The sequence below is a fragment of the Bubalus bubalis genome, chromosome 18, assembly GCF_019923935.1.
Source record: "Bubalus bubalis isolate 160015118507 breed Murrah chromosome 18, NDDB_SH_1, whole genome shotgun sequence".
In the NCBI taxonomy this organism is placed as follows: Eukaryota; Metazoa; Chordata; class Mammalia; order Artiodactyla; family Bovidae; genus Bubalus; species Bubalus bubalis.
Genome location: NC_059174.1, coordinates 39,583,619 through 39,598,629, shown reverse-complemented (window position 1 = coordinate 39,598,629; position 15,011 = coordinate 39,583,619). Strand labels below are relative to the sequence as shown.

General features: G+C 38.3%; 1 protein-coding gene across 2 annotated transcripts in view; it reads right to left on the bottom strand.

Moving 5' to 3' along the window:
• HYDIN (HYDIN axonemal central pair apparatus protein) overlaps positions 1 to 15,011 on the bottom strand; it is a 420,256-nt gene that overhangs the window by 220,824 nt on the left and 184,421 nt on the right. For both annotated transcript variants that reach the window (XM_044932144.2, XM_044932145.2), the window contains exon 12: positions 2,907 to 3,025. In XM_044932144.2, coding sequence (XP_044788079.2) covers positions 2,907 to 3,025 — 119 coding nt within the window. The remainder of the gene's footprint in view (positions 1 to 2,906; positions 3,026 to 15,011) is intronic.

Sequence of the window (15,011 nt, the reverse complement as noted above, 5' to 3'; positions counted from 1 at the left end):
AGAAGTCAAATGCCTGGGTTCAAATCCCAGCTTTTCCCTGACTTTATAAGCTGTGTGACCATGCAGAACCTGCTTAGTGTCTCTGTGCCTATTTCTCTACCTGTAAAATATAAGTACTACTAACTTCTCAAATTGCTATGAAAATGAAATTTATTAAATTACTTTTAGACTAGTGAGTGGCCATGAGTGTTCACAAAGGACAGTGATTGATATTTATATACCCAGTGTTGGGCCGAATGGGTTTAATATTTATCTGTGCTTAAGATGCAACTGATATGTACTAGTGGTAACTTGAAGGCAGCTCAAAGGTACTAGTGGTCACTTGAAGGACCTTTGTTCTCCTCTCTGAGCTGGTGCAAGGACTGCCTTTTCTGTTGTCTTACTCAGGTTTTCTATAAGGGACCAACTCTATTTTCAAGAATATGCATTTCATTCTTCTCCCCCCTGACAAACCAGAAACTGCTTATATATACGGAATCCAGGAAATTGTTTGGCAGGACAATTCTGACATCTTCTGATTACTAGTAACGCTCTTACCCTGTAGTCCAACTCCTTGGAGAGGGGGAAATTTATAGAAGAACTTCACCTCTCATTTGTTTTTCTTCTAATTACACTGGGGAACAGTGTATACGCTTGGGGATTATTCTTTATGTATCTGCTAAGCTCAGCAATGACTAAGAGAAATAGCTAGTTATTCAAATTTGTCTCAAGTAGGTAATGTAATAAATTGAAACAGAGATGCAATGAGGCATCAGCATTAAATACGCAGTGTGTGCAAAATATTCCTATAAGAAGCACCTTACCATGTCCTTCTCTGGCACTGCACAGCTCTCAAAACTGTCCAGTCTAATGCTACACTTCATTTAACACTTATTTAGCTGGCTGTGGTTTGTTACTGTTCAAATGTGGGAGGGTGGGAAGTGACGGGCTCAAGTACACTTCTCTTAAAATTTGTAAGAAATTATTATTATATTCAGACAAATCCTATCCATTTTGCATCAGAACTAAATGCTCTTTTCTGCTGCAGCATCTATAAGACACAGTCTGTAAGGTATAAGTGAAATTTATTCTAGATAAACTATAGGCAGAATATCAATTCAATAAGAATTCATACCTGTTTCCCTCTAAGTGACTGTTTTTTTCAGAATGCAATACAGCACAATGCAACATGGTGGGTGTGCCACTTTTCATTTTATGACAGTCACGCAACTGATCACTTCATTTAACGTGTGCTCTTAGGTATATTCCACGTCCACATGACATTAACATCTCTATTTACCTTTCAAATCATCCCATTTGGGCTATCCTTAACTCTGATGAATGTGATGACAAATGACACAGTAGGAAGCTCTCAACATCAGCTGGGCACTTACCTTCCATGCCAGGTTAGGCTGGGCTGAGAGGTAAGTTGCCTGTAGACTGGATTTGCCCATAATGAGATGCCAAGAGATGGACAAGCCAGCAAAGGGCCTTCTCTTGCCCCAGGATGTAGGGCCCTAGTCACTCACTGCTCACTAACATTTCCAAGCTATGTGACCTTGCCAAGTTACCTAACAAATGTGGCAGAGTCAAGTTGGCTGCTCACTGGACCCATATCCTCTTCTTCCTGTGCCTACAGCTGGACTACATTTCCCAGTCACCCTTGCAGTCACAGACCTTAATAGAATGTGAACAAAAGTGATACATGCCACTGATGGTGCTGCGTCCTGTAAAAACCTCTTGTGCGCATCCCTCCATGCTCTTTCTTCTACTGTCAGTGTGCTACACGTGAGACCGCAATCTTGCAAGTCGCATGTGAGGGGTAAGGCGGGGCAGAGCCATGAGATAGAAGGAGGCTGAGTTCCTGATCCTCTGCAGGAGGAGAGCCCTCTGCTGATGAGCAAGTTTATTTGGGACTTTATGTTAGGAACAAAATAGATATGTTATTGTATTTGTTTGTTGTAGTATGTAGCATTACCTTATCTACCTGCCTCAGCTATAAAATGGGAACAGTCATTGTATCTACTTCATATGGGTTTTGTGAGGACCAAGAGAACTAATACATGTGTGGTCCACACACCTGAAGGGTGAGAATGCTGAATTAACTGCTATGTGCCTTGTATTTCTCATTTATAAAACAGTACATAAAAATTAGAAACAACACACGCATATGTAGCCATCACACATAATTAAGCATGGAACCTGATGCCTGTTTGTCTCTCATTAAGTGAAGGCTTTTGTTATTACATCCATACAAATATAAACACAATTTAGGAATCTTTCTACAATAACCTTTCTAGGTTATAGTTTTATATAGTGTAAACAAATGTCCTAGACATGAATTTAATGATGAAATGACACTGCAGTAATTTTGATCCTCATGAACCCATGGGAACACCATGTAAAAAAATCATTTTCTATTTAATTGGAAAGACAAAACAGGGAGATTGCTTCCAGGAATCAGGATGATTGGTTTTTAAATCAGAGAAAATTAAATTAAAATTTTAAATTAGAGAAAACTCTGAAGTGTGAAAATAGCTATCCTCATTAGGACATTCTGGAAAATGTAAAAGGTCCTCCATTCTCTGATCTGTAGGATTTATGTTGTCAGAGAACAAGAATTAAACAGATAGGGAGATGCATAATATTTATGGCGTCCCCCTTTGCCATTCATAAAATGATGCTGATAAAATCAATAAAATTATGAATTTGATGCCTTTTGTAAAGTTAGAAGGGCTGAAAGGGATGGAAAAAGTTGCTTCCTTCAGTAAGACTGGGATGGATGAAGAGGAGTCTGATCATTTGGGGTCCAAATAGGTGTAACAGTAAAAAACATGATGGCAAAAATTTCCTATCAATAAAAACACATAAAATCAAACAAAAACAGCACATACTTCTGAGTCTCAGTGAACAATCCTAATGTTTACCTCATAACAATGTACAGATCCAACAAAAACTTTTCCAATATCCAGCAACTCAAAGTTGAAATGAATCTTTGGTCCCATTCCTTCCCCTTTGATTCGGAGGGGCAGACGGATCTCTCGACCTGTAAAAACAATTTAGATTTTATTACCTAAGTGATGCTCTATTACCCTAGATCACCCACAACTTCTTATTAACAAAAACAGTCAAGATTATTGCAACAGCTCCCTGCAATGGACTGAGGGCACATAATTTAACCAATGCTAAATAATTCGCTTATCTTTGAGAAACAAAAATACTATTATTTTCTAAACTTTAGAGGACAGCTTATATTGAAAGTGAGACTCATCTTTTAGCGGAAAAATTTTTTTTTAATTCAACCCCATATTTTAACTGTATCCTTAAATTTCTTATAAAGGAAAATAGTATCTCTAAATAAAAGAGAAATGGTCTCTAAAATATGACCATAAGATGAGAGTTGACATGGGGCTCCAAGAGACTTGTTCACACTGATCTTTCCTAGATTTAGAAGGAGCCAGGGCATTAACAGATCTGAGTCCAGGAGTCTCATCTGACCCTCACTTTGCAGCTTCTTTCATGTAGAAGAAATGGAATCCAGACTTTATTTTCTTGAGCTCCAAAATCACTGCAGATGGTGATTGCAGCCATGAAATTAAAAGACGCTTACTCCTTGGAAGGAAAGTTATGACCAACCCAGACAGCATATTAAAAAGCAGAGATATTACTTTGCCTACAAAGGTCCGTCTAGTCAAAGCTATGGTTATTCCAGTAGTCATGTATGGATGTGAGAGTTAGACCATAAAGAAGGCTGAGTGCTGAAGAATTGATGCTTTTGTACTGCAGTGTTGGAGAAGACTGTTGAGAGCCCCTTGGACTGCAAGGAGATCAAATCAGTTAATCCTAAAGGAGATCAGTCCTGAATATTCATTGGCAGGACTAATGCTGAAGCTGAAACTCCAATACTTTGTCCACCTGATGCAAAGAACTGACTCATTTGAAAAGACCCTGATGCTGGGAAAGATTGAAGGCGGGAGGAGAAGGGGATGACAGAGAATGAGATAGTTGGATGGCATCACTGACTTGATGGACATGAGTTTGAGGAAGCTCCAGGAGTTGGTGATGGACAGGGAAGCCTGGGGTGCTGCAGTTCATGGGGTCGCAAAGAGTTGGACATGACTGACCGATTGAACTGAACTGACTGAATATATCTGGAACATTTTTACATATCATCACCTAAAGATGTACCAAATACTTTTAACCAGTCCCTTCTGTGGATATTTAAGTGGTTTCCAACTTCTCATTACAACATATAGTGTAACTAATGTCATTGAATACATTTATGATCAGTTTCCTATATTTTCTTTAAGCACTTTGAAGACATCATGCTATTCTTTCTTGTCTTCTACCATTTCTGTTGAGAATTCAGTTGATTGTCTTATTGCTCATTTGAAATAATATGTCTTTTCTCTGACTGCTTTAAGGTTTTCTTTGTTTTTCTGCAGTTTTACCATAACATTCTCGTGGTTAGGATTTATCCTTTGTGAGATTTACTGCATTTCTTGAATCTATGGATGAATATCTTTCAACAATTTGGAAAAATTTTAAGTCATTAACTCTTCAAATAATGCTTATGCTTCCTTTTCCCATTTCTTTACACACACATACACACAAGCTTTTTGCCCCATTCCCCTCAGTTCTTATGCTCTTTTCTGCATTTTGTCCTTACATGCTTTAGTGTACTCATTATTTTATCTAATTTCCAGTTTACAAAATCTACCTCCGGCTATACCTAACAGGCTATTAAATTCATCTACTGAGTTCTTAATTTGTCATCATAGCTTTTCAGTGCAAGACTTTCTATTGGATTTTTTGTAGTTCCCAGGCCTCTGCTCAATGTTTTCAGTGAGAACATTTTAAAAAATCTGTGTCTGAAAAATTCTATTACTTGGCTCTCTATGGGTTTGTTCTCATTATTTACCTTAATATTCCATCAGTTTGTGTTACCTCCTTATATACTTGGTTATTTTTGATGGAGGGCTGGCTGGTCAGTGTACATAAGAAACTGTAGATATAATTTGAAACCCTAATAAGATGTTATCTTCCTCCAGGAACTGGGTGGTAACTAGGGGATATTAGTGATCCCAGATAACCGAATCTAACCACTGGCAGCAAGAGTCTGTGACAGAATTAAGCCCTGCACCAAATCACTGAAGTGACTATTTTCTCAGTTCTACCAAGAAGAGTATGTAGAGAGAACCATCCTACATACAGAAGAGAAGTTAAATTTCTCATATATAAAAGATACCTTAGAAGATTCAGTTCAGTTCAGTTGCTCAGTCGTGTCCAACTCTTTGCGACCCCATGAACCACAGCACGCCAGGCCTCCCTGTCCATCACTAAGTCCCGGAGTCTACCCAAACCCATGTCCATTGTGTCGGTGATGCCATCCAACCATCTCATCATCTGCCGTCCCCTTCTCTTCCTGCCCTCAATCTTTCCCAGCATCAGGGTCTTTTCAAATGAGTCAGCTCTCCGCATCAGGTGGCCAAAGTATTGGAGTCTCAGCTTCAACATCAGTCCCTCCAATGAATACCCAGGACTGATCTCCTTTAGGATGGACTGGTTGGATTAGGGATTAATTATCTCTTGGAACCTTGGTGGAGAAGCATCTTAATCAAATCTACTCCTGAAAAATGATCCAAAGCTGAGCTCTAGTTCTTTTAAGGACTTATTTCTAGTCCCCACTTTACTGACTCCCACCTTTATGCATGGGCGATTTCCAGGGTTCATGAACATCCCATGAACTCCTATGTTTTCTTTCCTAACTCCATTAATTTTTCAGTCTGTGCAGTATCTGCCCAAAAGTCAGTGTCACTGAGAATAAAGAGATCCCCCCAGATCTGATTGTTTTGGTTTCTTTCTTCTCATGGATCTTGGCCTACAAATCCTTCAGTGTCTTGGCGGCTCTCTTTTGATTTCTAAACAAGTTTAAAAAAATATTTTTTCTAGTTCTTTTATTCTTTTAGTTGCTCTGAGATTGTGTGTATGTGAGAGAGAGACTGAGGAAGTTAATCTAAATTACCCAGCTCACCACAATTGGAAGTTTAATGCCAGAACAAAAGGATGCACATTTGATAGTTTGACAGTTATGGCTGTATTATCTTCCAGAATGGTTGCATTACTTTACACATAAACATCAATAGTATTAACAGTGTTGAATAGTTTCTGTCTCTCCATGTTCTCCCTCAAAAATCAATGCTCTAAATATTTGATACTTTAATAGGTTTTCCTTATACCACTATAATTTCAAGCTATTTAAGGAAAAATTATGTATTTGCTCTGCGTGTAACATTTTAAAAATCTGAAATAATTTTGATGCTACATTAGATGTAATTTTCAGTATTACAGCAAATACATTTTGAACAACCAAGTGATATTACTGGTTATTAGTTAACTAAATATCATCATTATAACTCTTTGTGATATTTTATGTTTCATTGTCTTCTATTGCTATTTAGGTTCTGTATCTTTAATACCTTCTCTCCATGACTATCCTTTTAAAAACAAGGATATTTGTCTTTGGGCTTCCCAGGTGGCACAGTGGTAAAGAATCCACCTGCCAGTGCAGGAGCCCCAGGAGACACAGGTTCCATCCCTGGGTCAGGAAGATCCCCTAGAGAAGGAAATGGAAACCCACTCAAGTATTCTTGCCTGGGAAATTTCATGGACAGAAGAGTCTGGAGGGCTACAGTCCATGGGGTCGCAAGGAGTCAGACACAACTGAGCATATACACATGCACACACACATTCGTCTCTGTCCCCTCTAGTGCTTGGCAACACCGTGGTCATTATGCAAGGACTGCTTTGATTACAAGAAACAAGAGCAATCTTGTAATTGTAATATTTGCTTGTAATCTTGCTTGTAATATTTGGGACAGGTGATTTATTCAAAGGGTTCCCCCAATCCATGTGATCTCTGGAAGTACAGATCAGGTGCTAGCTTGACAACACTCAAGAACATCAGTAAAACTTTCAGAGAGTCCAAACCTTATTACCCTACTTCAGTATTTTAGACTTTTAATCTTCAAACCTGTTGTGAAGGCAGTGATTCATACTCCCTGGTCAAGAGAAAAGTATTTTGACAGAGATCCAACTTTCAGAATGGCAAAGAAAGAGAACTGCAAATGTATTGTGGAATAAACTGCAAGCCTATTCATTATTGTCAGGCTTAAAGCTTTCCCAATCTGTTACCTTGACTGCCTTCCTTTAAAAAAAAAAAAAAAAGAGGAGAGGTGTTATAATAAAGCAGTGAGCCAATGTTTCTTTGGGAATTATTAATTACTTCAAAGGTGACTGTCTTATTTGTAGCTAGCCATTTCCCTAACCCAGAGCAGAACAGGAGTAAAGTAATACCCAGACTTGCATTTGCAAGAGTTAATTTAAATTTTAGTGTTACATTACAAATGCTACATTTCCACAAGATTTTCGAAGCAGGGATTTTTCTTGTTTTGGCAAAAGGCAGCAAGGTGGACAAGCCTGCAGGAACTAGAAAGCTCTAAGGACAGATTCCTTAACAGAAGATCAAAATATTACAATATTTTTAAAATAGGGAAGCTTCTCATTTATGATTATAGTGTCCTGGTTTCACAGGTAAGAAGCAGGGAGATGTGCTATAAAATCTCTTTCCAGGCCCTAAAACCTGTGAATGTACTAGACTACATTGTATCAAACACCAGAAAATGTAACCATGGGCTTTCAAAAACCTGCCATCTAAGATACACTAGATGTTCAATATGATACTTGAGCTCCATTCTTGTGCAATGAGACAAGAAAAAGGGGGAAAATGTATAAATAGAAAGAACAAATCATCATTACTAACATTTTAGGATGATCTTACCTGAAAAATCCTAAAGAATCTATAAACATTTTTTAAAATTAATAAGACACAGTAAGATTAATGGTTACCAAATTAATGTAAAAAATCAACTGCATTTCTACAGAGGGCAACAGTCAAAAATTAACTTTCAAGATATTGTTTAAAATAGCAACAAAAATATAAAGTACCTAGGAATAAATCTAATAAAATATACTTAAGACCTTCAAGGAACAAATTGTAAAACTTTACTGAAAGATATTAAGAAAGATCTAAATAAATGGAGAACTAGGTTATGTTTTGAAGAGAAGACTCAATGTTATAAAATTGTCAAGTTTTCTCCAACTGATCTAAGTCTATAATTTTAATGTGCTACTAAACAAAATGCCAGTAGGTATAATTTGATGGTTCTTTATAAAATTTAAGTGTAAAAATTAAAGGGCCAATATTAACCAAGACATTTCTAAAGAAACACAAAGTGAGAGGACTTGCCCTTTCACATACTAAAATCTATTATAAATACATTGTAATTAAGAGAGTGTGGTATTAGGCAAACAGTGCAAAATAACTGAGGCGACAGAATACAAAACTCAGAATAAATGCACATATATATGTAAATTTGACTTATGACACAGCAGGTGCTAGAATCAGTAGGAAAGATGGACTACAAAGCATAAAGAGCTAAAACAACTGGGCAGCAACATAGGCTCTGTGGTAGCCAAATAATGGCCCCAAAGATAACCACGTCCTAATTCCTGGAACCTATAAATGTTACCTCATTCCACAAAAGGGTGAATACTATCATACACGACAAAAGATGTGATTGGGAATTTTGAGATGGGGATATTATCCTGGATTATCTTGACTGTGTATATGCTCAGTCACTTAGGCATGTCCAACTCTTTGTGACCCCATGGACTGTAACCCACGAGGGTCAGTCCATGGAATTTGAAAGACAAGAATACTGGTTGCCATTCCTCCTTCAGAGAATCTTCCCAACCCAGGGATCAAACTTGCATCTACTGTGCATCCTGCATTGGCAGGTGGATTCTTTACCACTGAGCCACCTAGAAAGTGTCTATCCTGATTATCATAGCTTAGCCTTTCAATTTTATTCTTCTATCCCAAAGTTGTTTTGGTACAATTCTAAATTCTTTGCATTTCCATATGAATTTGAGAATAAGTTTGTCAATTTCTATCAAAAAAAAAAAAGCAACTTGGATCTTAATTTGAATTGTATTGAATCTATAAATGAATTTTGGAGAAAAATGACATCTTAATATTTAATTTACCTATATTAACAAGGTACAGTTCTTCATTCAGTTTTGTCTTTAATTTCTCTCAGCAATGTTTTATAGTTTTCCACATCTTTTGTCAAGTTTATCTTTAAGTAATTTGTATTTATTAATGCTTTTGTAAGTAATATTGCTTTTTTAAAAATTCAATTTCCCATTGTTCTCTGTCTAGAAACACAATTGATTTCTCTCTATATAAATCATTTCCTACAACTTTGCTACACACTTACTTTTTAGTCCACAATAAAACAGATGCTCTCAGCACAATCTCCAGATTTCGATGCAATAAACATAGATGAAAACCAAGAACCCACATTTTTAATGAGCAGCCAGAGTGACTCAATGCAGATTCTCTAAGAACGCTACCTCAAGAAATATATAAACACTGTTAACTACATTAACTTCTGACAACAGGGCAGAGTAAGCTGACTCAGCACATCCTTTCACTTTAAATACAAAAAGAACTTATTAAAAGTGTGACAGACATGTAGCTTAATACTCATCCAAATCTTAAAAAAAAAGAAAGAAGAATTTATCAGGTGCTAGAAATAAAAAATTCATGTGCCAAGCAGGAGACCTGGGTTTGATCCCTGGGTTAGGAAGATCCCCTGGAAAAGGAAATGGTAACCCACTCCAGTATTCTTGCCTGGGAAATCCTACAAACAGAGGAGCCTGGCAGGCTACAGTTTATGGGGTCATCAAAGAGTCAGACATGACTTAGTGATCGATTTTCATTTTCACTTTCAGAAATTAAAAAAAGAACTCAGAGATTTGTAAAGTATATACAATCTTATGATGTAATGGCTTCAGTTTAAGTACCCTCACAGAAACAGGGCATATGGCTATGCTCCTATCTGGGAATGAGGAACTGAACTTAGATCCTTGCGTAAGTCCAGGACCTTGGAAAGGATACCTCTTTCCAAAAAGGGAACTAGAAAAATTCTACCTATAGGGCTAGGGAGACAGTGATGAAGCCTGTCCTCTACCCTGCAGTCTGAATAAGGGAAAGACACCCCTGCTAGAACTCAAAGTCCCATGTATAGGTACAGGATCCAAATCTACACTTTATTATAGATGAAAGGACTGATGCTGAAGCTGAAATTTTAATACTTCGCCCACCAGATGCGAAGAACTGACTCATTTGAAAAGACCCTGATGCTGGGAAAGATTGACGGTGGGAGGAGAAGGGGACGACAGAGGATGAGATGATTGGATGGCATCACCAACTCGATGGACATGAGTTTGAGTAACCCCGGGAGCTGGTGATGGACAGGGAAACCTGGCGTGCTGCAGTCCATGGGGTCGCAAAGAGTTGGACATGACTGACCAACTGAACTGAACTGATACGTGAAAGATTGAGTGCAGAAGGAGAAGAGGGCATCAGAGGATGAAACAGCTGGATGGCATCACCAATGCAATGGACATGGACTTGGGCAAACTTCGGGAGATGGAGAGGGACAGGGAGGCCTGGTATGCCATGGGGTTGCAGAGTTGGACACAACTGGGCAACCAAACAGCAACATAAGTGAAAGAATTAGAAGCTGAGAAAATAAAAGTTGCAAGGTCTTGAAGAAATAAAAAATTGTTTTGAAGGACCATTCATGATCTAGTACTTATGCTGTGCTAAGTTCGTTTAGGTTGCTATAATAAAATACCATAGACTGTGAGGGTTAAACAACAAACATTTATTTCTCACAGTTCTGGAGGCTGGGAAGTCCAAGATCAAGGTACTGGCAGATTCAGCGTATGGTGAGAGCTTGCTTCCTGGTTCACAGATGCTATATTCTCACTCACATGGAAGAAGGGACAAGGGAGCTTTCTGGGGTCTCTTTTATAAACAGCACTAACCACATTCATGAAGAGTCTGCCCTCATGTCCTAATCACATCCAAAGGTACTACCCTCCAGTTACCATCACACTGAGCACTATATTTCAAAATATGAATTTGGGAGTGAGGGGGTAGGGACACAAACATTCATTCCACAGCACATGCTAAAGATGAGCTAACAACACCTATGTTTCAAGTCATCTGAAGAATCAGTTCAATATGAGGAAAATCAGTGGTTACCACAAATATGTAAATTAGTATTCCAAAAGTTTGAGATAATAGAAAAGTCTAACATGTAGCATTCTCAAAATCTTTAAAGATGTAGATGAAGGAATAGAAACCATGTGAAGGAGATAAATGAAAGTATTAAAACAAAATAGAACTTCTAAAACTGAAAAGCCAAATTGATGAAATAAAAACTAAATAAATGGAGTAGAAATAGCTGACGAGTCAACTGGGAGAAAAATCTTAGAGAAAACTCAGAATGTATCACACAAGGAAAAAATGTAAAGGAGGGACTTCCCTGATGATCCAGTGGTTAAACTCTGTGCTTTCATTGCAGGGGGCAAAAAGAAAAAAATATATAAAGGAGAAGTGAAAAGATTTTTTTGATTCCATGGTAAAGACATATATATAAAAAAGAATTTCCAGAAGGAGAAAACTGAGATAATGAGATGAAAACACTGAAGAGATAACTGCTGAGAATTTTCCAGAATTGATAAAAGGTTCTTTTTTTTTTTTTGGTTCCTGCAAGCCTTAGGGACTGAGCTTTTTTTTTTTTTAATTTTATTTTATTTTTAAACTTCACAATATTGTATTAGTTTTGCCAAATATCGAAATGAATCCGCCACAGGTAAAAGGTTCCTATATTAAAGAAGCATACCAACTTTGAATAAAAAAAGGATAAAAAAAGGTAAATCCATTTAGGTGAAATTGTACAACACCAAAGCATAAAGTAATTCTTAATATTAATCTAATAAAAAAAAGACAGATAACCAAAAGAAATGACAATTCGACTGCAGGAGATTTCTCATCTCAACAACTGAGTCCATTGTTCATGCCACAAGGAAGGAAGCAGCCACACGGAGAGGCCACAACAGGGCTTGCAGCAAACAGAACCTGGTGAGGGCCCTGCCAGCAGCTAGGATCAAGTGCCAGATACGGATGAGCTAAAAAACGCTATCAGCCTCTACTTTCAAGCTTGCCGAGTTTTCCTCATGTGGAGCAAATAGTGCTGCCCTTGTTGAATCCTAAATCACAGATTTATGAGCAAATTAAGTGATTGCTAGTTGTTTTAAACCACTAAATTGAGGGTAGTCTGTTATGCATCAAGAATACACAGAAGAACTGTACAAAAAAGATCTTCACGACCCAGATAATCACGGTGTGATCACTGACCTAGAGCCAGACATCCTGGAATGTGAAGTCAAGTGGGCCTTAGAAAGCATCACTATGAACAAAGCTAGTGGAGGTGATGGAATTCCAGTTGAGCTATTCCAAATCCTGAAAGATGATGCTGTGAAAGTGCTGCACTCAATATGCCAGCAAATTTGGAAAACTCAGCAGTGGCCACCACACTGGAAAAGGTCAGTTTTCATTCCAATCCCAAAGAAAGGCAATGCCAAAGAATGCTCAAACTACAGCACAATTGCACTCATCTCACACGCTAGTAAAGGAATGCTCAAAATTCTCCAAGCCAGGCTTCAGCAATATGTGAACCGTGAACTTCCTGATGTTCAAGCTGGTTTTAGAAAAGGCAGAGGAACCAGAGATCAAATTGCCAACATCCGCTGGATCATGGAAAAAGCAAGAGAGCTCCAGAAAAACATCTATTTCTGCTTTATTGACTATGCCAAAGCCTTTGACTGTGTGGATCACAATAAACTGTGGAAAATTCTGAAAGAGATGGGAATACCAGACCACCTGATCTGCATCCTGAGAAATTTGTATGCAGGTCAGGAAGCAACAGTTAGAACTGGACATGGAACAACAGACTGGTTCCAAATAGGAAAAGGAGTTCATCAAGGCTGTATATTGTCACCCTGTTTATTTAACTTCTATGCAGAGTACATCATGAGAAATGCTGGACTGGAAGAAACACAAGCTGGAATCAAGATTGCCAGGAGAAATGTCAATAACCTCAGACATGCAGATGACACCACCCTTATGGCAGAAAGTGAAGAGGAACTAAAAAGCCTCTTGATGAAAGTGAAAGTGGAGAGTGAAAAAGTTGGCTTAAAGCTCAACATTCAGAAAACGAAGATCATGGCATCTGGTCCCATCACTTCATGGGAAATAGATGGGGAAACAGTGGAAACACTGTCAGACTTTATTTTTCTGGGCTCCAAAATCACTGCAGATGGTGACTGCAGCCATGAAATTAAAAGACGCTTACTCCTTGGAAGGAAAGTTATGACCAACCTAGATAGCATATTCAAAAGCAGAGACATTACTTTGCCAACAAAGGTTCGTCTAGTCAAGGCTATGGTTTTTCCTGTGGTCGTGTATGGATGTGACAGTTGGACTGTGAAGAAGGCTGAGCGCCGAAGAATTGATGCTTTTGAAGTGTGGTGTTGGAGAAGACTCTTGAGAGTCCCTTGGACTGCAAGGAGATCCAACCAGTCCATTCTGAAGGAGATCAGCCCTGGGATTTCTTTGGAAGGAATGATGCTGAAGCTGAAATTCCAGTCCTTTGGCCACCTCATGTGAAGAGTTGACTCACTGGAAAAGACTCTGATGCTGGGAGGGATTGGGGGCAGGAGGAAAAGGGGACGGCAGAGGATGAGATGGCTGGATGGCATCACTGACTCGATGGACGTGAGTCTGGGTGAACTACGGGAGTTGGTGATGGACAGGGAGGCCTGGCGTGCTGCGATTCATGGAGTCGCAAAGAGTCAGACATGACTGAGTGACTGAACTGAACTGAACTGTTATGCATCAAAAGATAAAAAGAGCAAAGTGACTTAAGCAAATGACGGTTTTTATTTTGCTCACATAGGACACTGGGACATATGGATTTGGGGGAGGATAGGATTTTAGGGGATTAGGACATGCTGCTGTTACTGATGATGATTAATAAGGATGAAAATAAAAATAAACATTGATTTGATGGTTACCTTCTCTTCATGTTCATGAACCATACAATTGTATTTACTATAGGTTTTAAATAAGCTTCAATGTATAGTGTAGCTAGTCCTCCCACATTATTCCTGTAGAATTTTCTAGGCAATTAGGAATTTACTTCTTCCCTAAAGGAGTTTTAGAATGAACCTAATTAAAAAACAAAACAAAACAAAACACCTTACTTATATTAACACTGGGATCACATTGCATTTACAGGGAGAACTGACTTCTTTATAATGTTGATTTTCCTGACCAAAATCATGAACATTTCTATTTGTTCAAGCTTTCTTAAATTTGGGTAAGTATAAAAGATGATACTGGTATATTATTCTCTGTATTTTTCTTTATGTTTGAAATATTTGATAGCTGAGAATGTAATTTAAAGTAGCTAATTAAGAAAATAATTTCACATCCATAGGAATAACGTACCTTATATTATTATCAGGGTGCAATCTGATGAGTTTTGAGAAAGCCAACTTACAACTATGTAGCATATCACTCACATGAAAGCGAAAGTGAGAGTGTTAGCCACTGAGTCGAAAGTGTCCGACTCTTTCACAACCCCCTGCACTATAGCCTGCCAGCTCCTCTGTCCATGGGATTTTCCAGGAAAGAAAACTGGAGTGAGTTGCCATTTCCTTCTCCAGGGGATCTTCCTGTCACAGGGTTTGAACCTGTCTCCTGCATTGGTGGGTGGATTCTTTATCACTGAGCCACCAATACTCTGAAATGCCCCAAACGTTTTTAATGACTTGAGTAATTTAACTTTCTCTTTCCTAAACCTCCATTCTTTAGTTTAATTGGGATAAACCTCAAAAGTCCCAAATTGTGCTAAAAACTCAGATGTTTCTCTTGGGATGCACAGAGTGAAAACAGACAATGAGGTTTCACCTTAATTGGACCTTTCAAGGAAGTGGGTACATCTGGAGTCACTTCCACCATGCTGCTTTTCTGAATTTGACTCTGAAGT